General features: G+C 42.7%; 1 protein-coding gene across 1 annotated transcript in view; it reads left to right on the top strand.

The window, feature by feature from the left end:
* The window catches only part of WASHC5 (WASH complex subunit 5), a 63275-nt gene that overhangs the window by 5592 nt on the left and 38369 nt on the right, over positions 1 to 19314 (top strand). Inside the window, exons 2-10 of the mRNA XM_042972664.1 lie at positions 243 to 541; positions 1010 to 1155; positions 2106 to 2190; positions 2786 to 2886; positions 5929 to 6118; positions 8726 to 8878; positions 12299 to 12412; positions 14169 to 14340; positions 16840 to 16967. Of these exons, the coding sequence (XP_042828598.1) occupies positions 356 to 541; positions 1010 to 1155; positions 2106 to 2190; positions 2786 to 2886; positions 5929 to 6118; positions 8726 to 8878; positions 12299 to 12412; positions 14169 to 14340; positions 16840 to 16967 (1275 nt within the window). The 5' untranslated portion in view covers positions 243 to 355. The remainder of the gene's footprint in view (positions 1 to 242; positions 542 to 1009; positions 1156 to 2105; positions 2191 to 2785; positions 2887 to 5928; positions 6119 to 8725; positions 8879 to 12298; positions 12413 to 14168; positions 14341 to 16839; positions 16968 to 19314) is intronic.

Below are 19314 nucleotides of genomic sequence, written 5' to 3'. Positions count from 1 at the left end.
AGAAGTGAATAAAGGATTGAAAACAGGCCGAGAGTGTTCACTTAGCAAAGTCCATCCACATGGAACACCGGGAGGAGTGGACAATAAAGGCTCTTCCCTCATGTCGGAACTCATTACTTGTTTTAACTTTTTTTTTTTTAAGTGAGTTTGGGAGAAGAATAAATATTATGCATGTGTTACATATGCCCCCTTTAAAAATGGAGATTTTTTTTTTTTTTTTATACTTTCCTTTTGGGATACAGGTCCTTTAATGGAGCAGCCAATCTGTCAGCAGACCTGGTTTCATCTAATGATTTACAGACCTCAGCTCTGAAGCCAGTGAAACATTCCTCCCGGCCAGGCACTCATCCGCACGATGTTGGACTTCCTAGCTGAGAACAACCTGTGTGGCCAGGCAATCCTAAGGATTGTTTCCTGCGGTAATGCCATCATTGCTGAACTTCTGAGGCTCTCGGAGTTTATCCCTGCTGTGTTCAGGTTTAAAGACCGAGCCGATCTACAGAAATATGGAGATATCATCTTTGATTTCAGCTATTTTAAGGTAACCTTCCTCCATAGCATTTTCAACACTATCTTTCCTACAAAAGCATGCTTTCTCCGGGAAGCGTGGGACCCTGAGAGGCTAAGTAATTATGGAGAAAGAGTTAAAGAGGAAAGCTTTTATACCACATTTACCGTCAGCTAATTTGAAAATAATGTAAAGGTGTTGTGGGGAAGCCCTAACGTAACATAATCACACTTTTAAAAAGATAACTTTGGTGAAACGTATTTTACAGTGAAGGTCCCCACACTTAAAAGCTTGCCGATCACGGTTACAATCCAACTTTGTTTCTTTCAAGGGGATTCCGTATCTAGGCGTCTGTTCTCTCTGTTACTTTCTGTTGCTTCTCTTTCAATTTCTGATCCCCTTTTTCAAGCATAGGAACACATTTTTAAAAGACCGTTTAGAAAATGTTACCGACAAGTATGCTTTTATTGACGTTTCACATGAATGTGTTTTTCTTCTTAGGGTCCAGAGTTATGGGAAAGCAAGCTGGAAGCTAAGCCAGAGCTGCAGGATTTAGATGAAGAGTTTCGTGAAAACCACATAGAAATTGTGACCAGATTTTATTTAGCCTTTCAAAGTGTGCATAAATATATCGTAGACCTAAACAGGTATTAATTCAGTAATAGCTTATTCTGGGGGTAACTAGTGGAAAAGGAACGGGCAAGAGCATGCACGCCTTCCTGAGTTCCTCTCCTACTGTGCGTAATTGTCTTTTCCTTCCAGTGGCACTTGTCAACCTTTAGTATTCTAGAGTGTTGTTATGCTTTCCTGCTCTTGTGAAGCGGTACGATAACCTCGGCTTGTACTGAGTCATGGCTTTCTTTCTTTTCTTTTTTTTTCTCATTGAGGCGTAGTCTCAATGTAAACGCATAATGTTTACATTCCTTTCAGGTGTGCAGCAGAGTGATCTGGTAGCTCTGTAAGTTCTGCTGTGCCCACAAGTAGCTACCGTCTGTCGCCGTGCAGCACCCCCTTCACCCCTGGGACTCCATAACTGGAAGCCTGTACCTCCCTCGCCCCTTCCCCCATTTTGCCCACCCAGCCCCCACCCCATCCCACTCCCTCTGGCAGCCGTCAGTTTGTTCTCTGTATTAAGCCATCTGGCTTTCCATCCTGTAGTTTATGATCATATTTTAGCATCTTCTTTAGGAGAAGTGGAGAAAAAGCTTATTTTTGTAGCATTAGTAACCGTAGCCTGCCTTCTCATCCCTAACTGCACAGTGTTTTCTTCCTTTCAGCCCTTAAGAATTCATTACTCAGCAGTTTTTAAACTATTCCATGTCTTTATAACGTTACTTCTAAGATACTTATGATTCATAAATCGGGACTAGAGACGGTTCTTTCCGCTTAGAGTAGCCAGTGTTAGCAAACCTGTGGCCCTAACCACTGGGAGTTCCATTTCACGAGTCCCTTCGTAAAGAGCATGAAGGGCCACAAACGTGTGAAGGCCAGAATGTCTGGTGTCTTGTCTTATCTTTTAAAAATCTTTATATTCCTTCTTCAAAAGTGGTCATGTTTTCATTAGAATGAATAACTTGCCCTGGGGTTTCATTTCTAGATATCTAGATGATCTCAATGAAGGTGTGTATATTCAGCAAACCTTAGAAACTGTGCTCCTCAATGAAGATGGAAAACAGCTTCTAGTAAGTAATAGTAGCCACTTAAAATAGAAAGTCAAGAATGTCAACTTTTTTCCCATACGTCCCAAAGACATACAAAGTACCCTTCTTTAAAGGGAAGCAAATAAACTGACAGTTCTCTTCCAATCAACAATATCTGAATTTAGAACATAGTAGACTCTGAACAGAATTACAAGTGAGTGGAAATCATGGGGTGGTGGTGAACTTCCTCAGCGCAGTCCTATCTTCTTTATCTTCTGCATCCCAGACCTCCAGCCTTGGAAACTAGTACGTGATAGTCACTTAAGAAAAGTTCGTTAACCAGGTAAAGGGTTTAGAAGTATTCATAATGTTGGGACTCCATTTGGGGCCCCAAGCGAAATACCAAAAATAGGCCAATTGAAAGGTAATCACTGCAAATTAAAATTTATTTCCCATAAATTTTCCAAAGCCCATTCTGTACAGAAGGTGAGAGCCTTTGGGAAAATCTGCAGTCTCCTTGTAATATGAAGCCTTTAGGAGGAATAGGAACGAAGTGATTCTTTTTAACCCTCGTCAACTTCATTCCATAAGAACGTAGACTCCTGTGAGTTGGGCCATTGTCTTTCTCTCTTCATAGTGTGAAGCACTGTACTTGTATGGAGTCATGCTGCTGGTTATCGACCAAAAGATCGAAGGAGAGGTCCGAGAGAGAATGCTGGTCTCCTACTATCGATACAGGTATCCATCCCAGGGCTGGGACCGCACCCCCCAAAAGCACCGCTGTTGGTAAAACGCAGTAGTTTCTGTACTACTCGTCGTGAATGGCAGCGGTACGATCTAGAATGAAAGGCGTGAGGTTCTTATTTCTTCTGAACGTAATGGAGAAATGTAACAATTACTCTATATTTGTATCATTACCATAATAATATATTATTAATAATATATAAGTGTATTTATATAATAATATATATTATAATTAATAATTATAATTATATTATTTATAATATTATAATTATATAATAATAGATTATATGTCATGTAATCTATATATTACACATAAAGGAGCCTATGTGTTTTAGATTATTAGAGACACATAGATCATCATGTCCACAATAGTACCTCAGTTTTTTTGGTTTTTTTTTTTTAAAGGAATCTGAATTTTCTTTATCTTAAAGGTAAATTTGGAAATGTTGGAAGTCTAATGAATGTTCTTTTTTTTTTTTTTAAGTCTTTAAATATTACACCTTGGCAGATGTAGGGACGTGAATAAATTTTCTGTTGTCATTTTTGGTTTGATGACTTTGGAAAGCCATTTCTCAGAGTTAGGTGGGAAGTGAATTCTCACCTGAATATATGTGGAAACAAAACAACAGCACATATCACAATCACGTGTTTCGTACGTCTGTCCAGAACTATGACTTTAAGGGGTAGGGTCTTTAAATCAGAAGCCACCGTAAAGTTCTATAATTCCAGTATCTACCACACAGATTTCAACGTGCTGAGTTAATGAGTCAAAACCTGGATGTAAGGTCAATATTAGAAAAAGTCAAGGGGTGCCTGGGTGGCTTAGTCAGTTAAGCGACTAACTCAGAGATTTCAGCTCAGGTCATGATCTCATGGTCTGTGAGTTCGAGCCCAACATCAGGCAGAGCCTGCTTCAGATTCTCTCTCTCTCTCTCTCTCTCTCTCTCTCTCTCTCTGCCTCTTCAACACGTGCATGCTCTCTCTGTCTCTCAAAATAAATATATAAACTTTAAAAAAAATAAGAGAAAAAGTCAAGATTTTGGAAGAAACAAATGATAGGCAGGAATCAGTTAGCACTGTGAGCTGAAGATGTGCAGACTGGAATTAACATTCTTTTTTTTAGACATTTATTTATTTATTTTTGAAAGAGAGCACGCTCAGGGGAGGGGCAGAGAGAGAATCTCAAGCAGGCTCCACAGTGTCAATGCAGAGCTTGATATGGGTCTCAAACTCATGAACCATGAGCTCATGTCCTGAGCCAAAACCAAGAGTCGGACACTTTACCGACTGCGCCACCCAGGCGCCCCTAGAATTCACATTCTTAAACTTACAAATTGGGACAAAATAAATAGGACAAAGGGGCAGATCCTCAGCAGAAAGGGATTGTTGGGGACATCATCTTTTCAGCGACACCTGCTACTGCTGCCCCGTCATCGCAGGCTGCTCAACTAGCCCATGTACTTCAGCTTCATCAGTATGTGAGGAGAGTGTCCACAGCAGACATAATTCATTCACATCAGTTTGACCATGAGGTGTTTTATCATCCATGTTTTTAAAAATGGACTTGAAATTTTTTTTAATGCTTACTATTTTTGAGAGAGAGACAGCATGAGCAGGGGAGGGGCAGAAAGAGAGAGGGAGACACAGAATCTGGGACAGGCTCCAGGCTCTAAGCTGTCAGCAGAGAGCCTGACGCAGGGCTCAAACCCGTGAACCGTGAGATCATGACCTGAGCCGAAGTCGCACTCTTAAGTGACTGAGCCACCCAGGCGCCCTTTAAAAATGAACCTTGAATGCCCTTGTGTATATTTCCAAAAGTACCTGGAAAACCAAAAATAATAAATGACATAAAGAAGGAGAAAAAAGGGTTTGCTCATCAAGGCCAGCTTTGACAATTCTGCTTTGTCCTTTTGGGTACAACAGTGAATTCATTAGAATGTGAGGACCCATTACTGAAGTCCTGAACAATCGCCAAGTCAGAGTTGTGGGAAAGGAGATTCTTGTATCAAATAGGAGGTCATCCTCAAGTCTAAGATTCTTTGAGTCTGAGGGATTACCACTCCACACCACCCTGAAAATCACAAATGTTTTGATTCAATCTCTGTAGAAGGTACACCTTGCCAAGGAAAAAAAAAAACAATGATTATATATCCCACTTTATGTTGACATAATCTTTTAAAATTATTTTTTAACCGGGCGCTTTCATTCGGTTAAGCATCTGACTTCGGCCCAGGTCATGATCTCACGGTTCATGGGTTTGAGCCCCATGTTGGACTCTGTGCTGACAGCTCAAAGCCTGGAGCCTGCTTCAGATTCTGTGTTTCCCTTTCTCTCTCTCTCTCTCTCTCTCTCTCTCTCTCTCTCAAAAATAAAAAAAACATTACAAAAATTTTTTTAACTATTTTTTAACTTATGAAATGTTGGTACTGGATCACATTCTTTATCTGCAACTCTGAAATCTAAAGAGCTCTCAAAGAAAATATATGCATGTGTACACACACACGCGTGCACATAGTAACTCCTCTGGCAGCAAACTCTGATCTCACCTGAAGCCATTTGGAGTCAAAACCTGATCAGACCAGATCGGAGGCTATAGATGGTCCTTATTTATCTCATTTGCATGACAATTCATAAATTTTGCTGCAGAAATATTAACGTGTGCTGATCACGTAATGCTAATTGAGACCCTACTAAAGTGTTGTATACGATCTACACGCCATGTTAATTTCTTACATTTGAAAAACGCAGTATTCTGAAACAAATCCAGCCCTAAAGATTTTAGACAAGGGATTGTGGACCTCAACTTAGAACTAACTATACATACATGTAAGAATCCGTCTGGTAAGTTTGCTATAATAGGCTTTTTGAAAATGCAATTGTGAATCTCCGGGGACATAGATTGACCAGGAGTCTTAGGTAAAACTACATAAAGTCAAGTTATGATGAAATTCTGCTCTTTTGGACTTTTGAGTTTCTAAGCTGTGTGGTTTGTGTGGTTTGTTTGGCCCTTCGTTTCCCATTGTGAACGTGGTTCAGCGCTGCTCGATCTGCTGATTCAAACATGGATGATATTTGTAAGCTGCTACGAAGTACAGGTTATTCCAGCCAACCAGGAGCCAAAAGACCACCCAACTATCCTGAGAGTTATTTCCGGAGAGTGCCTATCAATGAAGCCTTCATCAGTATGGTCATTGGTCGACTGAGATCTGATGATATTTACAACCAGGTGGGCATCAAATCTACCAACATCTTCGTCGTTTGAAAGATTGATTTCACTTTCCTCCTCAATTACTCCTTCCCTTCCTTATTCCTCAGAAGAACAAAAGCACCCAAAAAAGTCCAAACTTTTTGAGGTCTACTATAGTTGGGTAGAGGAAAAAGGGATAATAATTTGGGAAGAATTTGAGATTTCAGGGAGAGGATGGGATTTGAACTCTATTTGGAAAAAAGATCATTCTCTCAGCCATTCATTCAACATAGAGTAACTGAGCGTGTGTTACATGCCTGTCCACAAGCTGGGTGCTGGGAGGCCATCGCCGACAAAGACAGGTCATGGTCCCAGCCCATAATGAGCTTGTAGCTGAGGAAAGAAGACAGACAACTAAAGGAATTACTGTAAAGCAAGGTGAGTGATAGCTTAGGGGAAACACAGGGTGCCACGGAGCGTACAACAGGGGCAACAGATTGCAGCAGGTGGCGAAGGGGACGTAAGGACACTCTAGTGAGAAGGCAGCTTGAGCAGGGCCGTGAAGACCCTGTAACATTTAGAAGTTACCTCCCTTTCCTCTCCAGTATGTGTATCGCTCATGTAAGAGGGCACCAAGGAAAAGTACCATGTGACTTCAATTTCCTGAAGAAAACTTAATTTTAGGGGCACCTGACTGGCTCAGTCAATAGAGCATGTGATGCTTGACCTCAGGGTTGTGAGTTCAAGCCCCCACATTGCATGTGGAGATTACCTCAAAATAAAATCTTAAAACAAAACAAAAAAAAGATACATAATTTTATGTATTGGGTATTTTTCTTACCAAAGAATTGGCCCATAACAGCCGGCTATCATTTATCACAGAGCACAGCTGCCCTACCCAGTTCTGCAAGTACCCAGTTAGTTTTCTTTAGGAATATTATAAGTATCAATAAAAGAGGTTTGTGTGTGTGTTTTAAAAACAGCTCAAAATAAGCCACCTGCAGATACTCGGTCTTCATAATTTGTTGCCATTTATTGAGAATTCGGTACCAACCAGAATCATAGTTGATTTTCTTCATGAACTGTTCTCTCTCTCCTCAGAACAGTCCTGCAGAGTGGACAACATTATCCTCATGTTGCTGTTGAGAAAAATAAGGCTTAGGGAGCTTCATAATTTTTCACAAGGTCATGTAACTAAGTATCAGAGCCTGAATTTGAACTTGGGTCTATATGACTTCAGGGGCCATGCTACTCCTCACTGCCTGTCTTTACCCCTTCTGCCAAGTATGGGGTCCATCTTGTCTGTGTGTCTGTGTCTCGAGGCAGTGAGTTTCAGTTTTCTCTTGCCCCATGACCATACTAACACAGGGCCTTGGCTGTGGTGTGCTGTGTACCCACCCCACTCGCTGCCCGGCACCTGCCCCGTCCCTGGTCATGGTGGGTTGGACAGGGGCAGTCACTTGACCCAGGACGGATCGGATTCCCTGTTAGGTGATTTGGAATGGGGCCCCAGAAACATCATCTGCACATGGGTTTACTCATCACACGCAAAATTTGGAATTTGGGGGCAGCCCCATTCTCCCACGTGTAAGATGAGAGGAGCAAGGGAGAAGGGGCAAACACATCAAGGGGTGGAAACAGTGAAGGCTTTGTGGCCCACATCTCCAGACCCTTCCTGTAGCCCGGCCACACTCCTGCCTGTGGGTTCCCTGCCACGTCACTGTGTCCACCCTCGTAGCAATTTCCTCCCTTTGTGTTTGTGGTCCTCGAGGTGACGCATACAGTGTGCAGCCAGGTCACCGACCCATGTGGTGACGGAGCCCTGGGATGCACCAGCACCTGAAAGGCAGGCAGTGGAACACCCAGCAAAGCAGGGCAACAGGGGTGGCATCTGTGAACCTTGAGAGAACTGAAGTGAGAGTGTGAAACAGAGGCTGTTGGACCAGCGTGATTGTGAGGTGACGAGTGACTTGGAGAGATCATAGGTGATGGTGCAGGGCACGTTTCAGGGAGCTGTAGAATGAACAGGAAGTGAGAAAATGGGGACAGGGTGTGGGGTCTGTCAGTTCTGAAAGACTGTCTGTGATAGACAGACCCAGAGGGGCGCCTGGGTGGCTCAGTCAGTTGAGCGTCCGACTTCGGCTCAGGTCATGATCGCATGGTTCGTGGGTTCAAGCCCCGTGTCGGGTCCTGTGCTGACAGCTCAGAGCCTGGAGCCTGCTTTGGATTCTGGGTCTCCCTCTGCCTCTGCCCCTCCCCAGCTTGTGCTCTGTCTCTCTGTGTCTCAAAAATAAATAAACGTTAAAAAAAAATTTTTTTAAGAGAGACCCAGAAATGGACAACTAGCAGGAGACCTGGGGGTAAAACATTTTTCTCCTCCTTGAGGCAAAGACTTCAAGTTGCAGTTGAGTCAGGGGCTGGAGGGAAGAGAATGCTGTGTGGTTAGCAAGAAGAACGGCCCTGGTTGTATTGTCCTCTAACAAGGCCACAGTCTGAGGATCGCACGCGGGGTCCAATTCCCAGAGGGGATGGACTCTTGAGGGACTGGGACGTCCTGGAACCACATCATTTACTGGGCACGTGTATCGGTATCGGTTCACAAGTCACCAACAGCTGCCTCTTCAGGGTGTTGTCTCTGTGTTGCAGGTCTCCGCATATCCTTTGCCAGAACACCGCAGCACGGCCCTGGCCACTCAGGCCGCCATGCTGTACGTGACCCTCTACTTTGAACCTGCCATTCTTCACACCCATCAAGCGAAAATGAGAGAGATTGTGGACAAGTACTTTCCAGACAACTGGGCAAGTATCACCATTAGTCTCTTTGTCCTCTGGAATAATCCTGTTAGGGAACCAACTCTGCGTTCTTTTGGCCTTTAGCCCAGAGATCATAATGTTGTAAACGAGACATTAAGTCACATTGGTGAAACTCCTCCAAGTGCGTGGAGAATCTTCTGAATCATGACATGAGGGAATAAGTCAGTAAAACTTGGTGAAGAGCCCATGGGTTTGTTTTTTCTCTCTTAAATGGATACTCTCAAGGTAAAACCCTATATTGAAATGTTCTCGCTTTAGCTGCTGAATTGTAACTGTTTCACATGCAGTGAAACATACTTTCTTCCTTTCTATTTTATGAATCTAAGCTTGCAAAATTAATCTGTTACCGAAGAAGAGTGTTACTTTAATAATAAGTTTTATCTATCTGTAAGCTAATGTTGATGGGGCTGTTAAAGTTTATATTGCAGAGATGTGCTTGTGACTTTTTAACATTGTGTCACTCAAAACTCAATTCTTTTTAAAAAAATGTTTTTTAATGTTCATGTATTTTTGAGAGAGAGACATAGAGTGTGAGCAGGGGAGGGTCAGAAAGAGAGGGAGACACAGAATCAGAAACAGGGTCCAGGCTCCGAGCTGTCAGCACAGAGCCTGATGCGGGGCTCGAGCTCACGAACCGCCAGATCATGACCTGAGCTGAAGTGAGACGCTTAACCTACCGAGCCACCCAGGTGCCCCAAAACTCAAATCTTAAAAACATAAGGCTGACTTAACGTACTCAGTGTAGATGAGATGTCCTCCTTGTACGTAGAGGTTTTGATAAAGTACAGTGAATTGGATCCTGGTCTCAGGGAATAGATTCTGTTTCACTTCTTATCAGTCATTGAATCACAGACTGTCTGTGATTAGGGAGCCTGCAGTGAGACGTGATGCTTCCTACCCACGAACGCATCATGCTTATAAACTAGGAGCTGAGCAACCAGAAGGAAAACTCTGATAATCTGGTTTCATTTGCTAAGCATAACAAAGAGTTTCGACCATAGTGCTACAATGAGAAACAGTAACACGTTTAGTGTTAAGGAAGGTCAAAACCCACTTATGTGAAGCTTACAAGAGACCCTCCTGAAAAACACCCCTGACATGCTAAAAATGAAAGAATTTAAAAAGCGAGTGAGATGCCAGGCAAATGCCACCCAGTAAAAATCCAGTAAGAAAATACTTACATCACACCATAGAGACCTTTAAAGAAAAACCTGCGTAGGGATAAAGAGGGATCACGTATGATATTAAAAAGAATAATCCAGGGTGCTTGGGTGGCTCACTTGGTTAAGTGTCTGAGTCTTCAGTTTTGGCTCAGGTCATGATCTCACGGTTTTGTGAGTTCAAGCCCCACATCAGGCTCTGTGCTGGTAGTACAGAGCCTGCTTGGGATTCTCTCTCTCTCCCCTTCTCTCTCTACTCCTCTGCTTCCCATGCTTTCTCTCTCTCTCTCAAAATTAATACATAAACTTAAAAAAAATTTTAGGAAAGAATAATGCAAGGTAAATTCATACCCAGTGACATACTCAAAATACATAAAGCAAAAACTCAAAATAACCTATAAAAGTTGAGAAAACCATAATCATGATGGGAAATTTTAATATACCTCTTTCTGTACATAATCCTGCTCTCCCAAAAATACACGATAGATGTTCCGTGTGTATTTGAAAGGATACATGTACAAGTTGGGTAACATTAGATCACAAAGTTAAGAAAGCTTTAAAAAACGATGTTAGTCTACAGACTGTATTCTCTTACTGTAACTCAATTAAATTAGAAATCAACACTTAAAAGATATTTTTAAATGTTTAGAAAAAACTAACTTTTGTGTTCAGGAGGAAATCACAATATAAATGAAGAAATATCAAAACACTACAAAGCAAAGCTTACGAGAATGACTAAAAACTGTTCTTAGAGGTAAATGTTGGCGCGCCTGGGTGGCTCAGTCTGTTAAGCGTACGACTTGAGCTCAGGTCATGATCTTGTGGTTTGTGGGTTTGAGCCCCACATCAGGCTCAGTGCTGACAGCTCAGAACCTGGAGCCCGCTTCAGATTCTGCGTCTCCCTCTCTTTCTGCCCCTTCTCCCACTTGCAGTCTGTCTCTCTCTCTCTCTCTCTCTCTCTCTCTCTCTCTCAAAAATAAACGTTTAACAAAAAACTGAAAGATCAATACCACAAAGGCTGGTTTTTTGAAGAGTAATAAAAAGATATTTTGCAACGCTGATCAGAGAGAGGGAGAGAGAAGGCAAGTTTAAATATGTGAAGATTGAAAAAGCAGACCCGAGATACAATAAAGAAGTTTTGAAGTTATCAGAAGACCTATGAACAACTTTATGCCGATATATTGGAAGACTCTGAAAAATAGAAAATTCTCTCAAAAATACAACGACTAGATCTGATTCGAGAAGAAAAGGGAAGCATGACAAGCCCAGTGACTGTTGAAGAAATGGAGCTGGGGATCCGCCTCCCTGCTCAGCCACTCCCACCAAAAAGAGCACCCCCGGGACCGCAGGATTTCACAGGCAACCCTGAGCAAAGCTTCAAGGGACAAATAATCGCAATTTTATACAGACTCAAGTGGGTGGGTGAGGAACCCCAAAAGGAACGCTTTGTTTCCTTTACTTGAAGGATTCTCAAGTGAACTGGGGAGCCCTAGGGGCCCCCAAGGCTCATTCAAGGGGTCCGTGAGGTAGAAACAGAGTGAAGTGCTCTGTGCCTTGCCCTGTCCCCCTTTGCCAAGCCCACACGGCATTCCCAGGGGCCCCGAGGCAGGTGGCGCGGGAGACCCACTGCGGAATCCAGATCCAAGCCCAGCTGTCTTGGGTCAGGCCAGACGCTGCAGAGACTCGAAGAAACCGAAAGGCGATGCCACGCGTCTCACAAAACTTTTTGGGAAAGCCTTTAGTCTGATTTTTTTTTTTTTAATTAAAAATTTAATTTTTAAAAAATTTAATTTTTAAATTCAAAACAGTTTTCTGTTTTCTGTTTTAGCATGTAATGGGTGTACTGTTACATGAAGAGAATAAGTATTTTTTGAAATGTCTCGATTGTGATGTGTTATAGGATAAGTATCAATAGATAGAACCCCATTTGAAAAAAACACAAAAAGTCCTTGGGAGTTTTCAGTAACTTTGAGTTGCGTAAAAGCTGAGGTGAAAATGTTTGAGAACGCCACTGTTCAGTCAGTCTGCTTTACTGTCAACCCTGATTTAGTCATTTTCCCATAAATGGCTTTTGTAGCCCTTGTTCCAAAGTGCTCCTAAGAAAGAATGCTTACCTATATCTTTGGCAAATCGGGGTTTTTCGTTGCAGTGGAATTTGAACCAGAGGGAGTGGGCAGTGTCTTCTGTAATTCTGCCTCCAGATGAGTAGGTATTTAACACACTGGATGAATGTGTCCTCTTTCAGGTAATTAGTATTTACATGGGGATCACAGTTAATCTAGCAGATGCTTGGGATCCTTACAAAGCTGCAAAAACTGCTTTAAACAATACTCTGGACCTTTCGAACGTCAGAGAACAGGTAGGTGCTGGCCAATGGAGAAGGATTCTGTCACAGCTACAAGCCTGCTTTACGGCGTGGGAAATGAGTAGAGTTTCCAAGGAATTTGGAAAATGTCCACATAGACATTTTAGTGCAGTGACGAATGAAAGGTGAATTTTGCGCATCCTAATAAGATAGGTAATGATAGATTTTGTAACTTATGTGGTATATGTAAATGGGAGGCTTGGGTCTTAAGACTCAGCGTCCTAAGACAGGTCGGTATGTCACATGGCCCCAGCTGACTTTGTTTATTCTTGTCGATGTGGATGGAATGGCTTTCACGGGTAGCTGGAATTTTAATGTTTTCATTGGTAGGATGCATGTTCAGGATGGTAACTGAGCATACGCAATATGTCCTGTCACTGTAATTTCTATTTATGTTTTAAATTTATTTAATTTATTTTAATTTTTTTGGTGCAAGAAGGTGTTTTTATTAAAGCACGGGGACAGGACCTGTAAGCAGAAAGAGCTGCCCCGTCACTGTAATTTAAATTGATCATTTCTGATGTATGAAACCAGCAAGAAGACTGAAGACCTTCCTCTCCTTAAAGTTTAAATGCTTACAGTCTATCTCTTTGATAAGAGCACAAGGCAGGAGGAAATTCCTAAGTAAACAGAGCCATAAAAATCTTTTTTGGGGCAGTATCCTTGACATTTCTAAGTTATCTTCCTCAGCCTGGCTGGCTGAGTTCTTGAGTTTCCGGGGCAGATAGAACGACATTGAGTCCAAGAACTTCAGCATGTTTTATTCAAGTAAATTACATTCCATAAATAATGCATAAAATAATTTCAACTTCATGTCTCCTGGAAATATATTAGAGAAAGTGACGCTTCTGATGCTTACTGGCATCAGAGCATTAATTTTTTCATTACTATAATTAGTTTCCAAAATTGCCTTTTCTCTCTGGTGCCATTTTAAGAAGATTTCAGAATTGTCTGATGAAACACCTTGTGGTAGTTTTAAACTAACCTGATGAGGTTAATGATGTTTAACATGTAACTCTTGCTTCAGAGAAAGTAGAATGACCCAAATCCCCAAAGGCTGGTTTGAAAGTTCACTGGATTGAAAAATACACAGAGGTATATTTTTGTTGTGCTCTAGCCTCTTCTCCTGGATATTTCTGCCCTGCCTCCTTTGTCAAGAATCATGGGAAGAATAGACAGTTGAGCCTATGTTTCTTTTCTATCCAAGTTGAGAACAGAAGGGGCCCTGGGAACCACTGGATACAGTTCTTTAGTTGACATTTGAAGACACCAGGAGGGAGAGGTGAACCCCAAAGTCAAACCAATATCTAACCATAGCTAGAGGTAGGAGGTAGGATTCTCTTGGTTCTGAGTCCAATGCTCTTTTCAAAAGTGTCCAACGGGGCGTCTGGGTGGCTCAGTTAAGTGTCCGACTTCGGCTCAGGTCATGATCTCACAGTTTGTGAGTTCGAGCCCCGCGTCGGGCTCTGTGCTGATGGCTCAGAGCCTGGAGTCTGCCTCGGATTCTGTGTCTCCCTCTCTCTCTGCCCCTCCCCCCTCATGCTCTCTCTCTCTCCTAAAAAATAAACATTAAGAAAAAAATGTCCAACAAACCACTTGCCTCTGAGTCTTACCAACTATGGTCCACATGTTATTCACCTCCTCTAGAAATGTTATTGCTTGTCAATGGGCTCATCTGTATGGGATTCATTTTCTAGGGAAGTAATTTTCTCTTTTTGAAAATGTAATTCAGGCTTTTTCTTTTTCAAAGTCAAGCAGATACGCTACCGTCAGTGAAAGAGTGCACAGCCAAGTGCAACAATTTCTGAAAGAAGGGTATTTAAGGGAAGAGATGGTTCTGGACAATATCCCAAGGCTCCTGAACTGCCTGAGAGACTGTAACGTGGCCATCCGGTGGCTGATGCTTCACACAGCAGACTCAGGTAACGGGCGAAAGCTGTGCCCATCTGTATGGCTCCACTTAAAGGCTTTCAGAGCTAAGATATGCCCCGTGGTGCAAAAATTGTTTAGCCTTTGGATGAGAATCAAGTGGCTTTTTAAGTTAGTCGTTCTTGTGTCTACTTGGACAAGTCAACGGCCCACCTGAATAGGCCCCTTTGTCAGGTTTGATTATCCGGGATTACCCCAGTAGGTCCAGTATAATCACGAGGGTCCTTAAATCGGGAAGAGGGAGGCAGAAGAGTCAAAACTAGAGAGGTGGTATCATGAAAAAGCCTCAACAGACCATTCCTGGCTTTAAAGATGGAAGGGGCTACAAGCCATGGAATATGGTGGCCTCTAGATGCTGGAAAAAATAAGGAAACAGGATTTCCCCAGAGCCTCCAGAAGGAGCCTGCAGAAGGAGCATAGGCCTGCTGCCTCCTTGATTTTAGCCCAGTGACACCCATTTCAGATTTCTCCTCTCTGGAGCTGTAAGAGAACACATTTGTGTCCTTTAAAGCCGTTACGATTGTGGTAATTTGTTACAGCAGAAAACTAATTGAAGACCCAAGCCCGTAAATAAGAGCCAGATGTGTAAAACAGACACTTAGTGGGATTTCGTCCAGAGCAGGAGAGAAATGTTGCTTGGGGTAGTGGGTGAAGGTGGCTGGGGAAGGCTCCATACAGGAGGCAGGAAGGATTCTGAAGTAAAAAGAAGTTCTAGACTGGAGAAATGATGGGGGGGGGGGGGGAGGGAAGGTACGATTTTGGAAGTACAGGAAACCATGGGCCCACAGAATTGATAAACAGGCTGAACCTGAGTGCCTCATAAAGGTAGATCACAGTTTTCTGGCCCACAGTCCTCTTGGAGACGCTATTGGCCATCAAGTTCAGTTGCTTCACAGGTTGTATGAAATGCCTTCACAGGGTCTGTGAGCCTATGACTTAAGAAGCTCCTGATTTAATGAAAAAACAAGTAGGTTGGACTAACCTGAGCTTGTTCAGAGCTGACACAGTTCCTCGTACTCAGTGACGGCTGGATCGGTGTTAGTTAACCAATGGCTTCCCCCACCCGGAGCTGCGTGCCCCTCCCGCTAAGCGTGGCTGTCATCCAGCGGCCCCGTGAAGCCTCCTGCTTTTTGTTTTTCATCAACAAACTTTGCTTGAGAGCCACCCTGAGACAGGTACTGCCTTCAGCACGTGTTCTTTCAGATAAGGCAGTATCTCAAAGTAAACCGTCCACTCCAGATTATTCTGCAGCCTCCCCTGGTAACACAGAGCCCGCCTCACAGCTCTTCCAGGCAAGATGTTCTTCCCTCTAGCTTCCGTCTGGTCCCACTTCCTGTGGGTGCTAGGCAGCGAAAACAGCAGGTGGACGTCTTCATCCTTTGTATCTTTGGAAATATGTGGAGTTTCTCCTCAGCTTTCTCTCTTCATCCTGGAAGTCTCTTTCCCAAAAAATGCTGCTTTCCAGTTTTTGGTTTTGTTTTGTTTTGTTTTTTTTTCATTTGCCTTCTTTGCCTCAATCCCTCTCCAGTTTACGTTCGCTCACAGCAGGAGCACCGTGGCCAAGGTTTGATCGTCCAATGGATCTGGTGTTGGTTAGTCACGTTTAGTCAGTCCATAAACTCCAGTTCTAATTTGAGGATTTTACCACACTGACTCAGTTTATAATCTTTTTTTTTTTCATTTTTATTTTATTTTTTTTCAATATATGAAATTTATTGTCAAATTTGTTTCCATACAACACCCAGTGCTCATCCCAAAAGGTGCCCTCCTCAATACCCGTCCCCCACCCTCCCATCGGTTTATAATCTTTACCAAAGTCTTCCATTCTCAAGCACATGAACAACTCAGGCCTTCGCTTTATCGTATCATAAAACCAACTGTGGTTTTCCAGTGACTCAGCCTCCTCCTCACCTTCCCTGTGAGCCAGGAGTCTCCTGGATTTGGACCCTTCCAGGGGCAACCTCGTCTTGCCAGTGGTCTGTGCACTTACCTTCAGCCACGTCTGTGTCCCATTTTTGTGCCTGGCAATTGTCTGACCTGATTGCACGAGGTCACGATTTACCAGAAACAAGTGATTTACCTGACTGTGAGTCATGCGTGGGAAAGATAAGTGCTTATGTAGTTTCTGTGGTGTTCGGGTCATGATGTGCAGGAAGGAGTGCATATATTCTTTACATTCCCTCCCTCCAAAGCACTCCCCCCAGGCTTTGGAACCCTGTTCTGCAGCTTGCTTTTTCTCATTCAACGGCATATCATGGATGACATTCCACGTCAGAGCCAACTGTCGTGTTCAAAAGTTCGGTTGTACTTAACTTCATGGCATAGATCTACTGTAATTGATTTTATCGCGCATTATTGATTCTCATCTTGCTTATTACTTTTTTAAATGCTCCAAATGAGTGAAAATGGAGGCACGTTTTTAATAATTCATCTTAGGTTTCGTATTTTCTGCACAGTGAATAAACTGGGAACTCTTTTCTTCCTGTTTCTAGCTTACGACCCGAACAACAAACGCCTTCGTCAAATCAAGGACCAGATTCTAACAGACTCTAGATACAATCCCAAGGTCCTCTTTCAACTGCTGTTGGACACTGCACAGTTTGAGTTTATACTCAAAGAGGTAAAGATCTTTAATGAATAATCACCAACATCTTAGTTTTTCTGTGCTTAAAAATATTTTTAAAGGGTCGAGATTTAATAACGAGTCATAGTCTTTGATTCAGGCTACAGATTCTAGCTGTCTGAGATCGTTCTTATACTGAAAGGACAGGATTAAACATTTAACAGGCATTTAGTGCCTACTGCCACTGGGGATACAGTGATGGGGAAGATTGCACAGGACCATGGAGGTGACAGTCTAGTGAGGAATGTGGACATTAATCAGAGAATCGCACTAATGAAAACGTAAATACAAACTGAGATACGTGCTCTAAGGGAAAGGAACGTTGTTCTCTGAGTACCTAAAATCCCTGAGAAGAGAAGCAGGAGCTTCTGAAGGGACCTGAAAAAGGAACCTGTCGGAGTTAGCTAAGACAAAGGTCGGGAGCATTCTGGAGACCATTGCAGAGAGAGGACAGAATATGCCCGAGTCCTCTTGGGTAGGGAACAGCATGACCAGTTCAAGGACCAGAAAGAACAGTTGGCTAGAGGGGAGAGAATGAGATAAAAGTGATATGAGATGAGGTCGAAAGGTGGGCATGTAGGCCTTGTAGGATTTCAGTCTTCATCTGCAAAACCATGAGAACCTGTTAGAAAGGGCTTTTAAGTAGGGTGGATGATTTGTGTTTAAACAATGTCCACTCAAGGATTTTAAGGATTTTGAGCTCCCTGAAGGGAATTCTAAGGTTGATTAGTCTTACGCCTAAAAGAGTCTCTGTGGGCATGATAAAAATTGTTGATACCCAGGAGTGCCTAGGTTCTATAACCAGTAGCCTTGGCGGTTCGGATCAGGTGGGCCAGGAGCTAGCCATGGACGTTAAGGCCCATTCCAAACTGATATTCTCCTTGCCTCAGTCTGGTTAGCGGTCTGCCGGTTTTTTCTTTATCTTCTAGGTGTGCGAGGACACTGTGTTCCCCTGTTCAGTAGCTAAGGAAAAGTACATGTTGATTATTAACATCACGCACATGCATGTGTTGAGTGTTATTCAGTAACCTGTCTGGGTATAATTTTGTAAGATCAGAGAAACGCTACCCCTTTTTGATCTCTTTAAGAATGTTCATGTTTTCCCTCTCAATAGCAAGTCATTATTGAATACCTGCTCTGTTCCCAGCTAGGTGCTAGGAATTCAAAAATGAACAAGGCATGTCCCTCCCATCCAGGAGCTCTCAGTACAGTGGGGAAGAGAGACAGATTAAGCCAAAATGAGAGACCAAGAAAGATCCAAGAGCAGGAACCGGGCATCTTATTTGTTGGTCAAAGCAAACTTCAGAGGCAAGTGAGAGTCACCCCAAGGAATCAGTGCACTCCGTCCAGTTAGGATCCTGAAGCAGGACGCCAGTCACCCAAGAGTTCTGTAGCTCCATATTGTTGTGTGGGAATCAGGACAGATCTGGGTCATCTGCCCGACCACGCCTGCATTTCTAATCGTTAATCTTTTTCTGGAATCTGTTGGAATAGAATGGGCAGCTTCCTTCTGTCTGTTCTATTGGAGAGAATAGAAGACCAACTCATTAAAGATCTTTAAAAGAGAAGGATCTGGTAGAAAGATAAAAATAACTACCCAATACAAATTGAGCAAAACAAAGATATATTTAATGTCTGACATTTCAGCTCGGTTCTTTAACCTTTATCTCTATCTCTCCCACCTCCCATCCCAACCCTTTTTCGAGAATCACCTTCTGATTCTCTTAGAAACACACTAATTAGACCTGTGTTTCTTCTAATCTTTTGATGAAGGTGCATCTCTTAACTTGAGAACCATCCCCTATCCCAAATTCCATCTTACCAGATGTGAAACCTGTGAGGTCAACCTGGGAATGAGTGTCTGAAGGGCTTCAAGCTATTAGGTCTGTAACGAAGGCCTCACAGTGTTATTTTTGTCACTGCTGCTTTGTGAAATGGCATTGATCGGTCCTAGGCATTCAAAAAGACAGGAGGGACTCTATAAATAATTCCTACTGTTCCTCACCCTGCCTGATCACTAAGATTCCTCTTTCTCTGGCCCCACAAAATGCCACCAGTCCTTATCCTTTCATCTACAATGAAGTCTTCATCTTTTAACATTCAGTTCGATGCTGAGGAATGAAGAATTTCTTAAGAGAAAAATCAGTATATTCTCATATTTACCTCTTAGGATCCCAGTGAAATAAATCCCTGTAGTTTTGCGACACACTTTAAATAGGTTTTTAAATTTGTTTCAAGGGGGGAAAAAAGCAAAACCTTGAGTTATACCATTTCCTCCTCTGCTCAACTCTTTATAGGCCTTTAATTTTATGAAGGAGTGCATTAATAAACAGACTTACTGTGT

Source organism: Panthera tigris, chromosome F2, assembly GCF_018350195.1.
Source record: "Panthera tigris isolate Pti1 chromosome F2, P.tigris_Pti1_mat1.1, whole genome shotgun sequence".
Lineage (NCBI taxonomy): Eukaryota > Metazoa > Chordata > Mammalia > Carnivora > Felidae > Panthera > Panthera tigris.
Note: the sequence above shows the minus strand (reverse complement) of the source record. Positions and strands in the feature narration are given on the sequence as shown.